Source organism: Epinephelus fuscoguttatus, linkage group LG22 (genome assembly GCF_011397635.1).
Source record: "Epinephelus fuscoguttatus linkage group LG22, E.fuscoguttatus.final_Chr_v1".
NCBI lineage: Eukaryota > Metazoa > Chordata > Actinopteri > Perciformes > Serranidae > Epinephelus > Epinephelus fuscoguttatus.
The window spans coordinates 3,602,343-3,625,540 of NC_064773.1; the positions used below are offsets into that span (position 1 = coordinate 3,602,343).

At 38.3% G+C, this 23,198-nt stretch overlaps 1 protein-coding gene across 1 annotated transcript; it reads left to right on the plus strand.

Annotated features, from left to right (window-relative positions):
- Window positions 1-1,549: 1,549 nt before the first annotated feature.
- Window positions 1,550-18,610, plus strand: LOC125882594 (rho GTPase-activating protein 8-like). The gene is made up of 13 exons (XM_049566383.1): window positions 1,550-1,644; window positions 2,370-2,426; window positions 6,356-6,502; window positions 9,200-9,287; window positions 9,412-9,543; window positions 9,911-9,997; window positions 10,077-10,175; window positions 10,382-10,492; window positions 10,616-10,689; window positions 12,616-12,693; window positions 13,104-13,232; window positions 13,523-13,626; window positions 16,401-18,610. The coding sequence occupies exons 2-13, from the start codon at window positions 2,387-2,389 to the stop codon at window positions 16,596-16,598; spliced, it is 1,287 nt and encodes a 428-aa protein (XP_049422340.1). The 5' UTR covers window positions 1,550-1,644; window positions 2,370-2,386; the 3' UTR covers window positions 16,599-18,610.
- The last annotated feature ends 4,588 nt before the right edge of the window (window positions 18,611-23,198 follow it).

Sequence of the window (23,198 nt, forward strand, 5' to 3'; positions counted from 1 at the left end):
CACATATTGCATCTAGACAGCATGGAGATGTTGGTAATTTGTTTGTAACAATAATTGATTTGCTCCATAAGTGAAAAACTGATGTTTAAAATTGCCATTTTTACATTGACTCCAATTGTTCACATTAGAGCAAAATTCAAAATGCTGTCAAAAATTCAGTTTTTGAGATAAAATTCTGAAATGTGCCACACATCATCTACCATGACTCTAGAATTTTGTCTTTTTTCATGAACATTGAAGATTTATTTAGCAAGAATTAAGAATTTACAGTCAAACATTTTGATGCACTGTAGGCTCAATTTTTAATAAATCAAAAATCTCAAAACTTGTGGGAGGAGACAGGTTTAAGAGGTTTTAGTTTTTGAAAAAAACAGAGTGATGAACTTCATAATTTTTAATAGGTTTAAATAAACAAAAGTTTCTTCAGTATTGGGGCTACAGTTTGATGAAAGCTGTGAAGTTGTAGCACGTATGGTTGATTTGTTATGAATTTCCAAAGTTTTGAACTTTAGACGCTTGCTGTAGCGCCACCATCAGGACTATTGGCTTGAGTTTACAGCTGAGGATATCTGGCATGAGACTGGACCTTTGTGCAAAGTTTGGTGAGTTTTCACCCATGGGAAGTATGATTTCCTCGGAAGAAGAAAGAAGAGGAAGAATACCTAGGATTACAAAAGTGTCCTGGCAGCTTAGCTGCCCGGACCCTAACTACAAGGAGACACAAAATATCTGGGAGACACAAAAACAACTACACGGAGACACAAAAACAACTACGAAGTGACACAAAATGGCCCAAAAAAGACACAAAATTATCTCAATAAGACACAAAATTATTTCAAAGAGACCAAAAGAGCTTAAAACAAGACACCAGACAACCACAAGGAGACACAAAATGACAAAAACAGACACAGAATTGCTTCAAAGAGACAAAAAATACAACAAAATAACATAACAAAGATGCATAATGAGACACAAAACCACCGCAAAGTCTGTGAGTATTGCTCCTGTGTGAGGGACATGGTGGGGCCCCTTCCATGCCTGTGCTCAGAGACCCACTGTTTAATAATCCGCCGATGATCTCAGAGGGAAATATTGCACTTTTTGCTGCACTACATTATTTTTGACAGCCATGGATACGTTTATGATTCAGGTTATTAAAACAGAATATCATTAACCAATAAATCATAATCTATTGTTGTAGATTAAGGTATATGTATACCTTTACCAGCTGCAACATTAAAGTGATGAATGCATCAGTAATTATAATCCTATGATATAATGTACATTATTCTGAAATGGACCATTCTGCGTAATGAGTGCTTTTACATTTGATGAGCTACTTTAATTATATTTTGATACTTTTGTACTTTAACACAAGTTAGTTTGAATGCAGTACTGTATATTTACACTGTGGTATTACTACTTTTACTTCAGTAAAAGTTTCGAGTACTTCTTTTTTGTTTTATTTGTATATTCGGGGGGAAACTCATCTGATGGCGTCATCCAGTAGCCTCCCTCTGGGAGCTCGAACTGAGCATGCGCAGTGTCCCTCCCTGCCAGCGGCGGCTGTTTGAGGAAGTTTGGATCAACTTTGTACCTGCTGAAGAGGAGTAGCCCCTAATGTCCGCTTATCTGCTGCCACAGGTGAGTGTCTGACTGTCTCACACTGCTTCATATCTCCTCACAAACTTTATCAGACGTCGCATGAAGCGTGTGAAGATCAACAGATAACATTTAACCGTTTGTTTGGCTCGTGCGCAGCGGATAAACGCGGCTCAGTGAATCAGCTCAGGTGTGCTGCTGCTGCTAAGATGCTAATCAGAGTTTTACCTGTATGCTAACTAGCGGGTTCACTTTCCTGCGGTGTGTGTGTGTGTGTGTGTTAGCTAGCTGGTGTTTAACTCCGCTGTGTCGCGGTATAGTGTCTTTAAACTCTATGTTCAGTTTGGTTTGTTAACCTGTGTCGACTTTAACTTTTAATTATCTCATTTAATAACTCGCTAATTAGCGTCAACTATCATAAAGTGAAGCAGCAGTGGAAGAAGTAAAAGTAGTGATGTCACCGTGTAAAGACACTGTGTTAGATTAATGTAGTGGGGCAACAGTACAATATTTGTCTCTGACATGTGGTGGAAGTAGAGAAAAGCTGTGGCTGTAATTTAAACACAAGTACAATAACATTACCTGAGTAAAGGTACTTAGTTAGTTATGTGACACCACTAAACTGAAATGTGTTTTATGTCTGGAGGTTTAAATCCAATGTTAGCTGATGTAATTTCTTCCTCTGGATGTAATCTCTGTTAGTGAAAACTATCAGGGCTCCTACTGATGATTCATTTCTGTTTTTCATTTCTTCTCTTCATGAACAGGCTTCACCTCCATCATAATGACGTCAACATCAGAGCTGGAGCAACTGGCTGAAATAGGTGAGTGCAATACACACAAAGAAATTCAGTTATTCATTTTTATTTTATAAAACCAAGTAAAAAGGCCGTTGGGACCTGAAGCATGTGCTACGAAGCAGGATTTTGGGGCCGATAACCGGCAAGTACCTGCTTCTCATGGCCAATAGCCAATAAGTGCACATATTTGTGTTTTAAAAATAATAATATGGTGTATAACATGGAGTTTATGTACACCTGAGGGTAGAGAAAATATTGATTATTTAATTTGCCATAGCCCTGACCTCATCAAATCAACCCGACATCACTTGGACGATATGGCCCCTAAAAAAGAGAACAGAACTGCAACAAAATAAGTGATATAGTTTTACAGTTTGCTTCAGAAATGATCTCTTGTTTCTTTAGTTTGTGAACAACAACAGTAACTCAGAGTGAGATTCAGATTCTGTTACAATATTAATGGTTCAACTAAATAAAATCTACCACAAATCACACATTTAAACAGCTCCCAAATACAAAAATGCCCCCTGGGATCGATATTTATAAATCAACAGGTGATTTTCTTCTCTTGTATTTATTTTTTTTTTTCCACCTGGACCTTTATGCTCTGCCATTTCTCCTCTAATCATCACGCTGTAACCTGTGACAGGCTGTTATGATCCCACAACTATCACACAGTCACATATATGACACATAGGTTTACATCTCCAAAGGTTTATGGCAAACGAGGGGACAAGGAGAGACGCTGTGCTGCTGCCAGAGGAGCCGCTGAATGAGTTCCCTCTGAGCAGTAAGTCACTAAAAGAATCTGGGTCTGATCCAGATGTGGTCGCATTCTGAGGGAACCTGCAGGACGAGGGAGCACAAAGGCCTCAGGGGAGAAGCTGAGTTATTGATTTGCAGAATAGAACATGAATATTAGCAAATCAGGAGAGACAGAGAAGGAAAGAAGGGACTCAGTGTATCAGAGGAAGTCCCTCGGCAGGGGAAAACTGTAAATATTCAGCACTATGAAGCTGGTTCACTTTTTAGCAGGATAGATTACCGCTGTAACTTATGCTGAACAGCTCTGGAGAAGGTTAACTTCAGAGGATCAGCACACAACCTGTCAGCATCCCGACCTCTGTCTAGTAAGATCACACAAAAAAAATCTTGACAGGATGAAAAATGACGATACCAATACCCTCATTTTTCCCACTCATTCATTTATTTATTTGTGGCGGCCCGCCATGATTAAAAACCTGCAGTCATGTTTTGATTTTCTAATTTTTGGAGCTGGACCGTTCATTGGGTGCATTGTTGGGATATAACTACTGCTCTCTGAACACAAAGCGCACTCGAAGCAGCAGAGTGTTCTGGCTTTTTTTAAAGGGACATTGTGTAGTGTTTTCATTTGTTTATTGGCAAAAATTGATTTCTGCATTCATAAATATGTCATCATTGGTGTATCATTACCTCCACCAATAATCTGACTTATTCTCGTAAAAGGAGAATTTGAGATTTGTTTGTACATGCATGGGAATCGAGAACACATTCCTGTTAAGAACTGGTTCCAAATGGTTCAATTCATCGACATCATTAGCCTTTATGCTTAACGATTCCCTTATTGATTCTTTTCATTACGCCGAATCTTTACGTCGATGACGCACGTCACGCTCGTCAGTCAGCAGTACGTTCAACAACAAAGAAGACGTAATGGTGGAGAGACAGAAGCGGTCGAAAGCTTGGCGTCACTTCACCAAAAAAGACTCATGACATTCACTCATCACAACAGCATGACGTGCAACTTATGTAGCACTGTAACTACATGCAAGGGCGGAAACACCACCAATGCTACAGTGATTTGTTTTCCACTACAGAGCTCTACTGTGCGAGCATTTTAATGTTACTCACATTTGCGACTAAATAGTTTTGTGCGAGCAAAATAAATCATTCAGGAGCACGCTGTGTGTAGATTTCAACCAGCAGCAGAAACGAAAGGCGAATCCTGCTGGTTGTGGGTTGAACGGGGGTCACAGACACGGACAGGAATACATAGTCAAATACTGTGGCCATAGTGCTCCGCGGCGCAAGATAGCAGTTTACTGGCGACGGAGAAGTCCGGCTCCAGGTCCAATAATATCCTCTTCTTGGTGTCATGACTGCCCAGAAGTACCTGAACAGCCGAGGTGTGGCGGCACACAGGTATGTGACGTGTCAGAGGAGAAACGAGCTGTTCACATTTCTCTCTTTGTGGCAGGTAACAGTCCACAAACCTCACCGCACTTTAGGGACTGTTCTTTACTTATGAAGGGACTGTTCTTTACTTGTCAGAGGAGGAGGGTGGCTGGTTGATTTTTATTTTATTTCATTTATTTATTTTATTTTGATCCCCCCTATGTTAATCACTTATTGATGCTGTTTTTGAAGTATGAATAAGTCAATAAGTAATTTATTCCATTGAAATATCATTGATGTATTATAGAAAAGTGATTTATCTGTTTATAAATGACAAAAGGCACATCTGCCTCATTTTTGCTGTGGTATCATGATACTACTCAGAACCGTGATACTTTCACTGGTATCATACCGTGGGTCCCAATTGTGGTACCGTGACAACACTAACAGATTCTGTAATGTTATTTGACGTAGATGAAAACAAATGCTGTACAAATATTCTTTCATTTGTCCCATTTTAGATGATAGCAGTGGACCAATTTCATATTTTGTTTATTTACTTACTTAGCACTTATCTCTCGTTTAAAAATAGAAACTCAATAAAATTTATGTTGTTGACACCAAAAACCTGTAAGGTCTACTTTTTCTACACAGAAAATTCACAGGAGGAATCGATAAGGGAATCGGTAATGGCATTGATATCAATAAAATCCTATCAATTCCCATCCCTACTCTATACTCGAGTCATAATGATACCTACACATGTTTTAAGCCTTGACCTACTTGTAATAAATGACTTCTTATTTTTTGTAAGATTATACGCCGTCATTTACATTTTACTCAAATGAACATGACTTCTTACTGTCACTAAAACAGAGCATCTCTGCATGTAATCTGTAAACTTCATTCATGACTCTGATGATGTCACTTCCAATGAACAACCGCGCCTCTTTCACACGAACACACTGGAGGAAAACCCAGTTTCACCAGAATTAGTTGATAACCAGCTTTGTGATACCAGTTATTGAGATGCTAAAGTTAGCGTCAGTGAAGCTGGATAAGCAAAAGATATGCCAGGTATGTTGAACTGGCTTTGTATAAAACACTTGCCCTTGTTGTGTAAATGCATTTGTATCACATCGATGTCTTGTTCTGTTTCTGGGATTTTAGTAGAGTTTAGAGTTTTTAACATCTCTCTAAATAGTTTGAACAAAAAAAATGAACATTACTTTTAGTCTTTGTGAGTAAGGATTGTCTTAATTAATCGTTTGTTGTCCATGTTATGGTGTTTTTGAAGCTTGACTCCAAAGTAAAGCAGCATATTATTCAGTTGTATACACGTATATGAACACCAGAGATTTCAGTGTGTAGTTTCTGCTGTTTCACTGTGAATGAAGTCACCAGAGAGTTTTTTTCCTCCACTTCCTGCGTCTCTGAACTAAATTGAGCCTTTTGTCAGGTCACTCTGAGCAGATCATTTCCTCTCTGTTATCAGTGTGTTTATAAAAAAAACCTCCCTCAGCGCGGCAGAATAAACATCCACAGCAGAAAACAAATCACGATGGCAGTTTTCCACCCGGGCCTCTGGCTAATCTGTGTTTTCAGGAACAGCAAGACGGAGCAGATAAGGAAATAATTCAGAAAGTGGTAGGTGGTGAAGAGCGGGAATCAGTGATTGAGCTTGAGTCATAATGTCTTTAGATAGGTGTGTTTTAGACGGGGATTTCCCTTTGAATACTGTACACGTTAGACATAATTTATGTTGTCTACTCATGTTTTTCCCTTGCTTGTGACAGAGCTTCAGAAGGAGGAAGAGGAGGAGGATGAGGAGGATCAGAAGTGTGTCACAGACGGTCCATCAGTTCCTCCCAGCAACAGTCTTAGTCCTGATCCTTCTCACCCGTATTACGATGTGGCTCGACACGGCATCATCCAGGTCTCCGGTCAGTTTTCAAAAACATGTCCCCCTTTTTAATTGTAAATTTAAACATGTATTTTGTTTATAAACTCCAACTGGTGACCCAACACTATTATTGAATGGCAGTCAGAAGCAGTTTTGTCTTCTGTAGTGATTACTTTGTTGTGGTGGCAGAGACGTTATCAGTGGAAACACTGCACTGGCCCCGCTTTGCTGCAGTCCAAAACAGACAGCTCTGTCCTTCCTCTGTAGTTTGGCAGCGCCTTTCCTGATGCACTCTGCTGTTTACGCTAGCACCACCACATCTGCGTAATAGAGGTGTAAATCACCAGTTTCATCACGATACGATATGACATTGATTCTTTGGACAATGATACGATATTTGCTGATATTTCAAAGTCTGCCACAATATGATTTTGATTAGATGTGATTTTAGGGGCCTGCAGTCGATGTGAGACATGTTGATTTAACACAGTCTGTTACAGCAGAAGCCTCCACCCTCTTCTTTTCTAGATAAAAACAACACATAAATAATAAGAGCAGTAAAGTTTGCTTTAACTGACAGCCATAAAACATGGATTAACAACAAGATCATTGAACATAAGTATCAAATTCAGCTCAGTAATAACTGTCAGGGTTCAGAGACAAAACAACTGTTTTTTGCTCATCACACAGTAGCTACGTTTCCATCCAAAAATGATTTATATCATTGGGAAATGTGCATTAAAAGAAATACGAATCCTGTGTGTTTCCATTAAATGTACGGACTTTGGTGAAAACTACGAACTCGCGCGAGTTTTCCACAGAACAGGAACCAAAACAAGTCTCGCATTCTTCTTCTTCTACGTTTTCTGGCGGTTGGCAACCAGCTTGTAAATGCATTACCGCCTTCCCGACCCGGAGTGTGGATATCACCATGGAGAGAGGTGCGCTACGTCAGACTTAATTCGAACATAACTGTTTCCATCCCCCATTTTGCGAATCAACATTTTTTCGAATCAACCAAAACCCAGCTAAAGCGAGCGTATTTTAGTTTGTGCGAATCAGGGGATTTTAATTCGAATTTTGGCGTTTCCATCATAATTTTCCGATGTGATACTTCTAGATGCGCATCTAAACAGGCTGATGGAAACATGGCTACTGTTAACTTAAGGACTTATACACTGCATACAGTTAGTTGGCTTTTTTCTAGTGCTGCACGATTTGATAAAAACGTGCAATTGCGATTTTGGTGGACAGTATAGCAATGTGCGATTGCAATTACAATATAATAAATAAATGGTATCATTAGTCTTCTTTCTTGATTCAGTGTTTCCCTACATTATATCGGGGGGGGGGGGGGGGCACTGACCTGACCTGACATAGTTATTGTTATGGACAGTGTGTAAATGACCATCAGCAGACTGAGCACAGTCAAACACGCTGCTCACACAGCAGCGCAGCACGCCACTGTACACACATTCAGTTGGAGCTGAGCCTGTGTTGCCTTCAGGCGTTGTCATGTAAATGACAAATTCCAGCACGTGAATAGGCCGTAGCACAACACAGCAGCATGTGAAGTGGGCTGTTCTTCATTTGTTATTATATAGTTTGTTATGGAGTCTGTGATTTCACTGTGTCTCTTTGAGGTCTTGTCATATGTTACAAATGTTTGCGTAGCTGTGCTTTGTTGTTGTTCAGTTGTCTTGTTGTCTTTAACGTTACTTGCCTTGGCTTTCTCTCGCATGCATTCTTCGTAATGCGTAGTGCTGATATAGATTGGTCGTGTTGCCGCGGGACTTCAACTTTGAAACTTTTGCACAGCACGTCTGTTCAACGTCGCCGTACCTGAATCCAAAGTATCGCCATATAATAGACGTTTTGTTTTTTTCACCACCAACTCAGCCTGCTCATGGTCGTGCTCATGCTCTTCTTCTGTGTCTGTGTTGCTCACTGCTGCACGCCGGGTGGTCACCTGACCATATGTGCTGCACACACCAGGATAGCTTGTGGGTGTGATGTCAACAAACTCCACACACTACAGGAGATGCAGTCATGTTCACAGGCACACACGTTAACATTTATATACATTAAATCGCAAATCGCAGCCTTTTATGTGGTTATGTAATCGCACAGGCTGACATCGCGATTGCGATTAGATTAATTATGCGGCACTACTTTTCCCCCTATTTATATTTAATAAATAACATGTAACGTTATTATTGTTCTTACTCATCGTTGGTTTACGTCACTGCATCTCCTGACAAAACATCACGGTTGAGTTTCAGCCTGCATGCACATTTTATCAACTGAACATTGTTGAAACAGAGCCTGTCGCGGCAGGTGCGTCTATTTTATCTAATAACAGTGTTGTTTGCATAAGCCATGTGCTATCCGTTGACCCGTATTTCCTCCATAATAGAATGAATTTCCATACTGCTGATTTATTCCTGACTAAATAACATTATACTCATCGTCTTCCTCTTGTCTGCTTGTCATCTGCCCACTGCTCTTTGACGATGAGACAGAATTTCAAAATAAAGGCATAACCTAAAGATGATATAGTAGTCCAACTGTAAAGAGACAGGATGAGGGTTAGAAGGAGGTGAAATGCTGCCTCCCATTAGTTTGGAGCATGTGGCCAGGCATTACATGTTAAACCTTTTTAAAGAGAGAAGATGTATCAGCACAACAACCAGAGGTGGAAGAGGCCTGTCACCTAAACTCGTCTGTTTCTCTGCAGGTGACGACAAGTACGGCAGGAAGTTGATCACCTTCAGCAGCTGCTGTTTACCTCCATCACACCAGCTGGACCACCGCCGCCTGCTGGAGTACGTCCAGTTTAAATCCTCTCTCACACAGCTGACACATGACGCAAGTCGACTGAAACACACCCTGATGAAAACCCTCTGCAGACCACCAGTCAGTCAACTGTCCCTTTATTCCCCTCTGCAGGTATCTGAAGTTCACGCTGGACCAGTATGTAGAGATGGACTACATCCTGGTTTACTTCCATCATGGTCTGAGGAGCAGCAACAAGCCGTCTCTGAAATGGTTACGAGAAGCTTACAGCGAGTTTGACAGGAAGTACGTCACCTCAGTGTCAGTCAGACACGACTGTGATTTTGTTTTGTTGTAATTTTCTGCATTATGTAGAAAATGTTTGGTTTTTTTAAATATTTTTTTGCAAAAAGTCACAAAATTTTACAAACATGAATTAATCCAAACACTATTTTAAAAAGAGTTCATTTTCAGCAACAAGTTTTCACATAATAAAATCATAGATTCACTCACTCGTGTTGACATGTGCACACCAGGGAATGTTGTTGGTTTATTTATTTTAAGTGTGAAAGTTGTGAAACTTTGATCAACGAAAAATAATGTGAAAAGAAAAAATTGTGGTTTTATATTAAATTTCGATCTGATGACCCTCGTTTGTTTATTTTTTTAACAGATATAAGAAGAACATGAAAACTCTGTACGTCGTTCATCCGACAAACTTCATCAGAATCGTCTGGAACCTTTTCAAACCTCTGATCAGGTAAAAACACGTCAGACTCACCTGCTGGAAGTCAAACCGTCGTCAGTCACATTAAAGTTTCTTTATGTTCCTTCTTTAGTCACAAGTTTGGGAAGAAGCTGACGTACGTGAACTACCTGGCTGAACTCAGAGAACACCTGAACTACGAGCAGCTCATCATCCCTCCTGATGTGCTCAGGTACTTGTCTCTCTTCTCCATTCAGTAAATGGATATATCATATTACTCATAGACTTCTTCTTCATTGTGTTTATTCAAATCAGATGAATTCAGTCATTAAATTTAAAGAAAAACTGTAATACCTAAATGAATTGTTTTTATGTGTCCTAAATTGTTCAGTCACGTTGAACGTAAATCATGAGTTGTTCTTGTGTCGTCTCTTTCAGACACGATGAGAAGTTACGAGCTGCTCAGAAAGGCGGACCCCCTCCCTCAGTGAAGACCCCCCCACCTCGACCCCCTCTGCCCACACAGCAGTTTGGAGTCAGTCTGCAGTAGTGAGTATCTTTTACTGATGGACCAAACTCTTAATAAAGTATCACAGTTTGTTCCTCTGACGGTGAATCGTTTGAGCGTAACGATGAATGAAACCTGTTTGTTTTTTTTTTTTTTTTCTCCAGCATCAGAGAGAAGAACAGGGAGGCGCTGATCCCACCTGTGATCTCTCAGACTGTCACCTACCTGAAGGAGAAAGGTGAGTGATGACCTCATGATAATGACTAAGATTATTGGTAAACTGATCTTTTAAAAGCTGAGCTCAGGTTAAATCAGATGTTCTGCTGCTGTTTGTTTTATATCAAATTAAATTTAATATTTTGGAAGTTGAAACGTTTGTTGAGCAAAACCAGACATTTTGAAATGTCCACTTTGTCCACGGGAAACTGTGATGGACGTTTTGGCACAAACGTCCACTTGGACTCAATGATGAACTGATGAGTTTTTGGTTTGTCAGAGCAGGGGTTAAAGTTCTCCGGCACAGCGCCGGCGTGGCAAAGTTTCTGTCCGGCACGGGCAGAAGTGCTCTGCAGTGCGAGCATTTCACTCACATTTGCCCCTAAAAATATATACGTGTGATCCAGGAAAATGATATAGGCGCACAGTGTGCGAGTAAACACAACCTACTGTTTACCATAATTGGCATCGGACGTTTTTTCATCAATAACTGATCAAATAAATGTATTTTAAAACTCGCTCCTTTGGCTCTGATACAGCCGTCTCCCTCCCTGCCGCAGTCCCCACTGCACTGGGCTTTGTAACAATGTCCCGCCTACAGCCCCCTCTGATTGGTTACACGGCACAAGTGATAGCCAATCAACACTGACGCCTGTGCATGCTTTCACATCATGTCACATTGAGACACAAAGCACAGACGGAGTGGGCTGTGGGAGAGGCTCCGGTAAGCCAGTGGTAATTTTGAAGGTAAGGTAACAGAAACCAGACAGAAACGAAAGTTGCAATAAAAATCCTCTATGCTGAAGTTTTAAAGTCACCACCACAACCTTATATGATCCATTTCAATGACAACATGCTTGCCCAGAGGCGAAATTTCGACATAACTGCCTGTTTAATTCACATCAAGCGCGATACAATTTTGCAAACAGTCTAAATAAATCAGCTTCTAAAAATAAATAGCACCAAGGCAAAAAAGAGATGCAGGAGCTGTAAGTCAACTGAAAGTTTAATCTTTAATTATAAACTCATTATGCTATAAAAGTTTAATCTGAAAAGTAACGGCTAAAGCTATAATCTTTTTGTTTGTTTTGATAATAAACACTTTCCTTTGCAACACATACATTTCTATTTCTTCATTTTGTGACCGCAACACCAAGCCCCCCTGCTCCGGAAAAGATTTCAGATTTCAGGCACACAAATCTTCCGTGCTCCACATTTCAGGCACAAAATTTTTTCTTGTTTTAACCCCTGTCAGAGGTCAAGGCCACTGTGATCTTGTCTTTTGTGAACGGAATATGTCAAGAACGCCTTGAGGGAATCTCTTTAAATTTGACACAAACGTCCACTTGGACTTAAGAATAAACTGACTAGAATTTTGTGGTCAAAGGTCAAGGTGACTGTGACCTCACAAAATATGATTTGGGCCATAGCTAAAGAATTCATACACTTACTCTGACGAGACTTCACACACATGTCTAACAGGATAAAATAATGAAGTGATGGCATTTTATATCCAAAAGGACAAAGGTCAACTTCACTGTGACATCATAATGTTCTGCAGGAGACACTTTCCTGGCCATTATTCAACGTCATATCTCAGGAACAGAAGGGGAGACATTTGGTCAGATACTGAATTGGTGACTCTAATCTTGAAACGTGCTGATTGTGTAGATCTTCTGTGTGCGAAGCATCCGTGTTTTCACAGATGACTTAACATTAGTTGTATCTATTTATAATTTTGTTGGATTAAAAGTAGTCAAATTTAAACACATGAAATGAAAAAAAGTATCTAGAGCCTAAACTAGTTGCAAAAACTCCCCAAATTCTCCAAGAAAGTAGAGAAGACATGACAAATCTATGTTAAATACAGATCATGGGGAGTCACAAGAAACTTGAAATCTGTCCTCACACAATGTTTTATTAAGATTTCTCTGTGTGTCTGTCTGAGGTCTGAGGACTGAGGGGATCTTCAGACGCTCAGCTCGAGTTCAGCTCATCAAGGACGTTCAGAAACTCTACAACCTGGGTGAGTGGGCTCTGCCTTTTTATCTCTCAGTACCAGGAAGGTGGAGATCAATATGTGTGTTTGTGCTGAGGCTCAGATACCATCAGACTGCAGGTTGAGTCTGTTTTAGTCGACTTCATTAGACTTTAGTCTCACTGACAGGTGTTCGTCCAGCCGACACACACACACACAAGGATCAACTGGAGATCCAAGAGCCAAGTGAAACATCCGTTCCTCCTGGACCAGTTACAGTTTTACTGATATATCATCATCGAATCAGCAGATTGTAGATTTTGTTTTATTTTAGACTGAGGCCAACTCTTATGAATTAATTATCTATCATAGTTAAATCTGTGTGACATCTTCCTGCTGAGGCCTGTGTTGATTAAATGTGTTAATGAAGATCATTTGTTTTATTTGAACGTCTCCAGGGAAACCAGTGAACTTTAATGAGTTTGGAGACGTCCATGTTCCTGCTGTGATCCTGAAGACGTTTCTCAGGGAGCTGCCTGAGCCGCTGCTCACCTTCAGACTCTACAGCCAGGTCCAGGACCTCCTCAGTGAGTAAACATGGGGGAGGACAGAGGAATGGTGGAGAGGAGGAGGAGGAGGAGGAGATGATGAGGGTAATGATAGGAGGATTGAGACACTTCCATTAGGAAACGTTAGGAAATCTGGGACTTTGTCAAAATGAATGAAACAGAATCCATCAAAGCTTGATCACGTAAAACATGTTTATTTGATGGATTCCTGAAAACGAGCCTGAAAAACAAAAGTGTCTCTGCGGGACAGGAAGTGTGTGTTGATGTCTGTAGAAAATGTTGTCAGTGGTGTGTTTTCTGTCGGTCAGATGTGGAGAGCAGTCTGCGGGTCAGCAGGTGTAAACAGATGGTGGAAAGTCTTCCTGAACATCATTTCATCGTAGCAAAGTACCTGCTGAGTTTCCTCCACATGGTGAGTGCTCTGCTCTTTGACAAATACTAATGTGATCACATCATAAAGCCTCATCAGTTAGATTCATACTGCAGAGTAAAAACAAAAACTTAGAGTACGACGGGGAGAGAAAGAAAGGAAAGAGGCCGTGGATTATATTTAGAGTAAAGTGGTGTAATTACAGTAAATGTTAAGAGACAGGGAAACAATAGATGCAGACTTCTAGGGTAAGAAATGTGCTGACAGTGAGAAGAAACAAAATATAAATAACAAACACAGAAAAACACTTTCAGATTTACCTTAAAATAATGAGTCTGTCCTTAACTTCTAACAGCACAGTTTGTTGAAACTGTTCATGTGCCAGAGCTGACAGAGTATAAAACTACTTCTCATATTAAAAACAATAATACTTTGTTTAGCATCTTTCATACAAAAAAAACTGTTTACATAAACATGGCATAGAGCAGGGCTACAAAAATAATTAAATGAGGCATATTTTTTCTTCATTGATGATATAACAGAGCGTCTGCAGATCCTTAAAGTCTTAAAATGTCTGAAAATAATTTTTAATATAAATATAAGTCCTTAAATTCCATTAAAGAGTCTTAAATTTGAATTTGTGAGGTCTTAATTGCCACAAACATATGATCTGATTTATCTATCTTTCAATTTCTTTTTGTTAAAATGAGTCGACATTTCTGTTGTCACAAATCTTTAAACCTTCCATTCAACCTAATACTTTCTTTTTACTCTCTGACCTTTAGGCAAAATGTAGATTAACAAAGTCAGTTTACCTTTATATGTACATGTGATGTTTGAATAAGAAAAAAGATGACATTTTCATCTTGAAAAGGTCTTTAAAGACATTAAATTCAGTTCAACATACACAACATATCTTTTCATTATCTGGTTTGACTAACCCGTCACATTGGCTGTCTGGATGAGTCGTACTACAAAGCTGGTTTATATTAGTTTTACACAGGGACGTGGACTAATGTCAGTTCACCACAGGATGTCTGTAATATAAATGTCCGATTTGCACGGGACAAGAAATCTCCGTATTTCTACCAGAGATGGGAGTGGTAACTCGGTTTGCGCTCTGGCGTCACCTCCCTGTCGGCATGTGCATGCTACGTTGCTTCCTGTAAGCATCAGCTGAAGGATAATAATAATTAATGGTTAGCCCAATATGAAGTACTGCCCATGATCAGGATTGTGTGTACACAACCATTAGCAATATGGATTCATATTAGGCCGACCTAACACAACCAGAAGTCTCGTGCTTTCTTCTCGACCTTTTTGATTGGTCTCCCACACAGGAATATACAATTAGAAGAATGTTCACTATCACAACTGCCGACAACACTGAATGCTTCTTCAAGCGCCTCCATCATCGGAAAAATTGCGGAAAAATGGTTGTAAACAGGACGTGACGAAATATTTACATACATTTTTACAGAGGATCGCGTTCGCAAGGGATTAATATTACCCGAGGTGTTTTCTCCGGATTGTTTTACAGAAGGTAAAAGTCACTGTAATTTTTACTAGGGCCCGACTGATTTATCGGCTGGCCGATTTAATCGGCCAATTATAGCCATTAGAGAATAATCGGCAATCAGCCAAAAGTGGGCTGATTGACGCCGATGTTAACACTTATATTTTCATCACTAATAAAATGCAGGGAATATGTTGTTTTACTTAGAAATGATGTCCTTGTGTTACTTTTTGCACTATAACCTACCTCTGTTAAATTGGCAATAATAAGAAGAACTCTGGTACTGTGAACTGACATGTGAATGTCTTAATTCATACAGACTTTGCATGATTATTTTATTTCCCAGAGGTTTACTGCCTTTTTGCACATCATATTTTTGATTTATTTTGTGTTCAAATTTTTTATATGCTGCTTGTAAAATGTTCTTCCTTCAATTTATGTCTTTGTAATGAGTGTTTGAACTATATTTAAGCCATCAAAAGCAGGTATTTCAGGGGGTTTAAATTGAAAAACGTAAAAATTTAGTTGGCTAATTTATCGGTTATCTGATTTTTTTTTATTCCATAATATCGGAATCGGCCCCAAAAAATCCATATCGGTCGGGCCCTAATTTTTACTGACATTATCCGTAATGATTACAGACATGGCGCGTTCGGACGGGACTAAAATCCCTGGTAATAATTACTTTACCCCACGTCTCCGCGTTAAACTCGTCCGAATAAAGACTGGAAAAGTAGTTAATGACTGATGAGGTCTGTCTGACCCAAATGTGTCATTTATAATAACAGGAGCTGATTAACAGTCTGTGGATTATTTTACTAATATAATACGATCTGTTTTATCCTAGTTCTCATCACACAGGTGTCTCATGTTATTCTGAGCTGCAGGATGAATCAGAGTGTAAAATATCAACACTAAGCGTCTAAAATAAATTTGGATCAGTTGAAATCCTGCTAAAATAATGTGTTTAGTGTGTAAACCATCTGTGTTTGTTAGAAGGATAGTTTTTTCTTCAGTGATCTGATTGGTCAGAGGCTGAAGTTAACCTGTTAAGAATAAGTTACCATGGTGATTTATCTCGTTAAAACGTGAACCAGCTTTGTAGTACTGAAAACCCAGAGTGAACGTGCTAACTCCAAATCCTGCTTCATAGTACTCAGGTCTTCTTTTAATGTTGTTTTCTTTGTTGTTGTCACAGTGTCCTTCCCTGTTCTGTATATCATATGTTTTAAATGTATTCTCTGTTGACATGTTAACTGATGATGAAATCACGAACCCCTCTGTTGATTGTGACCCTCAGGTGTCTCAGGAGAGCATCGTGAACAAGATGAGTGCGTCTAATCTGGCCTGTGTGTTTGGGGTGAACCTGGTTTGGCCTCGTCACGGTTCGATCTCTCTGACCGCTCTGACGCCCATCAACATTTTCACAGAGATCCTCATCGAACATTTCCACACCGTGTTCGGCTCCCGCTGCCCAGCTGCTCAGGTAATACCCTGAACCTGCAGATCAGCATCAACACCTGGCTCCAGACGACACGCATCCTGCGGAACTTTGTTTTTATTTTATTTTTTAATGCTACTTCTTCATTTTTGCTGGTTAATCGAATTGCACATCTCTTGGGTCTGAACGACAGACATGAAATAAGCAGTAAATACTGACCAGCTGTGGATATTGATCGTCCTCAGTGGAGGATTCCTGAAGGTTCTGACGTTCCTCTGACCCCACCATCTGGACAAAATCTCAGTTTCTACGCATGGAAAAAAATCTAAAAGCAGAATTTCCCTGTGGATTAACCTTCACTCTGCACACTCTGTTTTGGACACAGTTTTCCTCTAGCGCCACTGTCTGTCACTTTAGACACTAGTTTTATATCTACTGTAAGACAGTTTAGATCTGTCAGCTTGAATTCTTTTTCTACTGAAGTCTTGCTCCTCTCAGTATTTATAATGTGGCCGATGAGCAGGACCGATTTATCTGATTTCCAAGAATTTGCATCAGTAACATGAGAACATTGATTTGTTTGGTCGAGTATCTGAGTGTGTGTGTGTGTGTGTCTGTCCACCTGCAGCTAATCTCACGAACTACTAGACCAGTCAGCCTAATATTATGTGTGCACATTTATGACTGTATGTTCAAGGACCTCTTGAGTTTGTGGTGATTCCCAGTTGTTGAAACAGCTGTTTTGTTGACTGTTTCATGCCGTCACTAACTACTGAGTCTTCACTGCTTTTAACCGGTCTGTACAGGAAACAGGTTTTCCTGAAAATTAGCTCGGCTAAAAACAACAAGCCTTACCATCTGTTGCTGGCGACATTTTTGGCCTTCGTCACGGCTCAAAAACTGACATCATAGAAATAATTGGTCTTATTTTGATTTGGAGGATCTGCAGATTAATGTTATGGTCCACTAAAGTTAGACACGATACAAGATGAGTGTCAGTTTTTGAAGGGGCAGTTCCTCCAGTTGCAGCTGCGGTTCGTTCAGGCTGCCCAAGCTTTGTTCTGTCCACTGCATGGTGTCCTACCACACCGGGAGCTTGTCAGAAGCAAAACGTTTTGCCTGAACCATTTTGTAAACTACATCCTACAGACAAAGTTAAAAGTCCAGTTATGAACAATATGGATCAGATATTTGTGGCTGTTTTTAGTTTTTAAAAAATACTTTCATCCTCATAATTATATTGTATCTATATTTCTCAGACAGTGTCTGTTGTGTAGAGTAGCTGCAATCAGCTGGGCCGGCCGTCTGACAAAGATCTGCTCTCCACTTAGTGCACTTTCCTAGTTCAACTTTTAATTCACGAGATTAATTAAAATTAAACTTTTATGTGGTTGTTTTATCCATAAACAGTCTCCACTGTGCTTTTAGAAAATGTACCACATCTTTGTTTCTCAAAGTGCAGCCTGCAGGCCAGTGTTAGCCCTCAAAAAAAATCTGTGCGCCCCTGACGGCAAGATGAAATGCATGCATTATGTTTTAATCATCTGCGGCACATCTCAGTACCTCAACCTCCAGTAGCTTACATTTAATACACTACTTGGCCCTCCTAACAAGCGTCTGCCAGCTTAGGGATGACCACTTGTAGAAAGCGACTGGTTGCAGGCAACTTGTGGCAACTTGCGTGTGTCGCAGGGATTATTCTCTGCTGTAAATGCTGGTGCTGTTACCTAGCAACAACTAAGTTTAATGTGAACGTGAGAGGGAATAGATAGTTTAATTCTTGTATCACGCTCTATCAAATGCTGGCTCCCTAAACTGGCACTCAGTCATCAGGACTGTGAGAGCCTCTGATGTGGTACAAAAGTGAGTAGACATGAAAGAATGTATTGTTTGTGCTTTGTTACACATTGTTTTGCCTCCTCACTGGTGCTGCGAGTGTGTATGACCTAGAAAATACTGAAGCTGAGCGAATGTATGTTTAACTTTGTCATGTATGTGTCCATGTATGTTTTGTGCCAAGAGTGCTTTCCTTATCATATCTGTGTGTTAATAAACATATTTTCAAGCAAAGACAAGTGATATTCTTGAATTCATCCAAGAGAGAAGGACAACTTTTCCACATCACCTCTTAAAGCCTTGTCATAGTCATGTCTTGTCAAGTTATGACATAAAGATGTCATGGTAAAGTATGTCATAAAATGTAATTAAAAAGCAATATAAATGGTTGTAAATTTTGTATGCAAATAATTTATATTGTAAATATGTAAATAATATTTTCATATTATATGGTGATTGTTTTAATACTTACCATACAATGTTGTGTTACATACTATACTATAACATTTTATCACGTTTTCATCACCAACAATACAACCACTATTTAATCAAATTTATGGACGACGTACAGTGACGTTTTCATGACATTTTGATCGGTTTGTGGATGACATACTTTACTGGAACATTTTTATCACATTTCGGACGACGTGCTATACTATGACATTTTTATCACATTTTGGACGACATACTATGACATTTTTTATGACTTTTTTATCACATTTCGGACGACATGCTATACTATGACTTTTTTATCACATTTTGGACGACATGCTATACTATGACATTTTTATCACATTTTGGACGACATGCTATACTATGACATTTTTATCACATTTTGGACGACATACTATGACATTTTTTATGACTTTTTTATCACATTTCGGACGACATGCTATACTATGACTTTTTTATCACATTTTTGACGACATGCTATACTATGACTTTTTTATCACATTTTGGACGACATACTATACTATGACTTTTTTTTATCACATTTTGGACGGCATACTATACTATGACATTTTTATCACATTTTGGACGACATGCTATACTATGACTTTTTTATCACATTTTGGACGGCATACTATACTATGACATTTTTATCACATTTTGGACGACATGCTATACTATGACATTTTTATCACATTTTGGACGACATACTATACTATGACTTTTTTTTATCACATTTTGGACGGCATACTATACTATGACATTTTTATCACATTTTGGACGACATGCTATACTATGACATTTTTATCACATTTTGGACGACATACTATGACATTTTTTATGACTTTTTTATCACATTTCGGACGACATGCTATACTATGACTTTTTTATCACATTTTGGACGACATGCTATACTATGACATTTTTTATCACATTTTTGAAGACATGCTATACTATGACATTTTCATCACAATTTTGAAGACATCCTATACCATGACGTTTTCATCACATTTTTGACGACATACTATACTATGACTTTTTATCACATTTTGACGGCATACTATACTATGACATTTTTATCACATTTTGGACGACATGCTATACTATGACATATTTATCACACTATGGACGACATACTATACCATGACTTTTTTTTATCACAATATGGACGCCATACTATACTATGACATTTTTATCACATTTTGGACGACATGCTATACTATGACATTTTTATCACATTTTGGACGACATACTATGACATTTTTTATGACTTTTTTATCACATTTCGGACGACATGCTATACTATGACTTTTTTATCACATTTTGGACGACATGCTATACTATGACTTTTTTATCACATTTTGGACGACATACTATACTATGACTTTTTTTTATCACATTTTGGACGGCATACTATACTATGACATTTTTATCACATTTTGGACGACATGCTATACTATGACTTTTTCATCACATTTCAGACGACGTGCTATACTATGACTTTTTCATCATATTTTGGACGACAATACTATGACATTTTTATCACATTTTAGACGACATGCTATACTATGACATTTTTATCACATTTTGGACGACATGCTATACTATGACATTTTTATCACATTTTGGACGACATACTATACTATGACATTTTTATCACATTTTGGACGACATGCTATACTATGACATTTTTATCACATTTTGGACGACATACTATACTATGACATTTTTATCACATTTTGGACGACATACTATACTATGACATTTTTATCACATTTTGGACGACATACTATATACTCTGACTTTTTTATATCACATTTTGGACGACATGCTATACTATGACGTTTTTATCACATTTTGGGCGACATGCTATACTATGATGTTTTTATCACATTTTGGACGACATGTTATACTATGACGTTTTTATCACATTTTGGACGACATGCTATACTATGACGTTTTTATCACATTTTGGGCGACATGTTATACTATGACGTTTTATCACATTTTGGACGACATACTATACTATGACGTTTTATCACATTTTGGACGACATGTTATACTATGACGTTTTATCACATTTTGGACGACATGCTATACTATGACATTTTTATCACATTTTGGACGACATGCTATACTATGACTTTTTTATCACATTTTGGACGACATACTATACTATGACTTTTTTTTATCACATTTTGGACGACATACTATACTATGACATTTTTATCACATTTTGGACGACGTGCTATACTATGACTTTTTCATCATATTTTGGACGACAATACTATGACATTTTTATCACATTTTAGACGACATACTATACTATGACTTTTTCATCACATTTTGGACGACGTGCTATACTATGACTTTTTCATCATATTTTGGACGACAATACTATGACATTTTTATCACATTTTAGACGACATACTATACTATGACTTTTTCATCACATTTTGGACGACGTGCTATACTATGACTTTTTCATCACATTTTGGACGACATGCTATACTATGACATTTTTATCACATTTTGGACGACATACTATGACATTTTTTATGACTTTTTTATCACATTTCGGACGACATGCTATACTATGACTTTTTTATCACATTTTGGACGACGTGCTATACTATGACTTTTTCATCACATTTTGGACGACGTGCTATACTATGACTTTTTCATCATATTTTGGACGACATGCTATACTATGACATTTTCATCACATTTTAGACGACATACTATACTATGACTTTTTCATCACATTTTGGACGACGTGCTATACTATGACTTTTTCATCACATTTTGGACGACATGCTATACTATGACTTTTTCATCACATTTTGGACGACGTGCTATACTATGACTTTTTCATCACATTTTGGACGACATGCTATACTATGACTTTTTCATCACATTTTGGACGACATACTATACTATGACTTTTTCATCACATTTTGGACGACATACTATACTATGACTTTTTCATATCATATTTTGGACGACATACTATACTATGACATTTTCATCACATTTTGGACGACGTACTATACTATGACTTTTTCATCACATTTTGGACGACATACTATACTATGACTTTTTCATCACATTTTGGACGACATGCTATACTATGACTTTTTCATCACATTTTGGACGACATACTATACTATGACATTTTCATCACATTTTGGACGACATGCTACACTGACATTTTTATCACATTTTGGACGACAATACTATGACATTTTTATCACATTTCGGACGACATGCTATACTATGACATTTTCATCACATTTTGGACGACATGCTATACTATGACATTTTTATCACATTTTGGACGACATGCTATACTATGACTTTTTCATCACATTTTGGACGACATGCTATACTATGACTTTTTCATCACATTTTAGACGACATACTATACTATGACATTTTCATCACATTTCGGACGACGTGCTATACTATGACATTTTCATCACATTTTGGACGACATGCTATACTATGACATTTTTATCACATTTTGGACGACATGCTATACTATGACATTTTTATCACATTTTGGACGACATGCTATACTATGACTTTTTCATCACATTTTGGACGACATACTATACTATGACTTTTTCATCACATTTTGGACGACGTGCTATACTATGACATTTTCATCATATTTTGGACGACAATACTATGACATTTTTATCACATTTCGGACGACATGCTATACTATGACATTTTCATCACATTTTGGACGACATGCTATACTATGACTTTTTCATCACATTTTGGACGACATGCTATACTATGACTTTTTCATCACATTTTGGACGACATGCTATACTATGACTTTTTCATCACATTTTAGACGACATACTATACTATGACATTTTCATCACATTTCGGACGACGTGCTATACTATGACATTTTCATCATATTTTGGACGACAATACTATGACATTTTTATCACATTTTGGACGACATACTATACTATGACATTTTTATCACATTTTGGACGACATGCTATACTATGACATTTTTTATGACATTTTTATCACATTTCGGACGACATGCTATACTATGACTTTTTTATCACATTTTGGACGACATGCTATACTATGACCTTTTCATCACATTTTGGACGACGTACTATACTATGACCTTTTCATCACATTTTGGACGACGTGCTATACTATGACCTTTTCATCACATTTTGGACGACATACTATACTATGACATTTTCATCACATTTTGGACGACATGCTATACTATGACCTTTTCATCACATTTTGGACGACATGCTATACTATGACCTTTTCATCACATTTTGGACGGCATACCATACTATGACATTTTTATCACATTTTGGACGA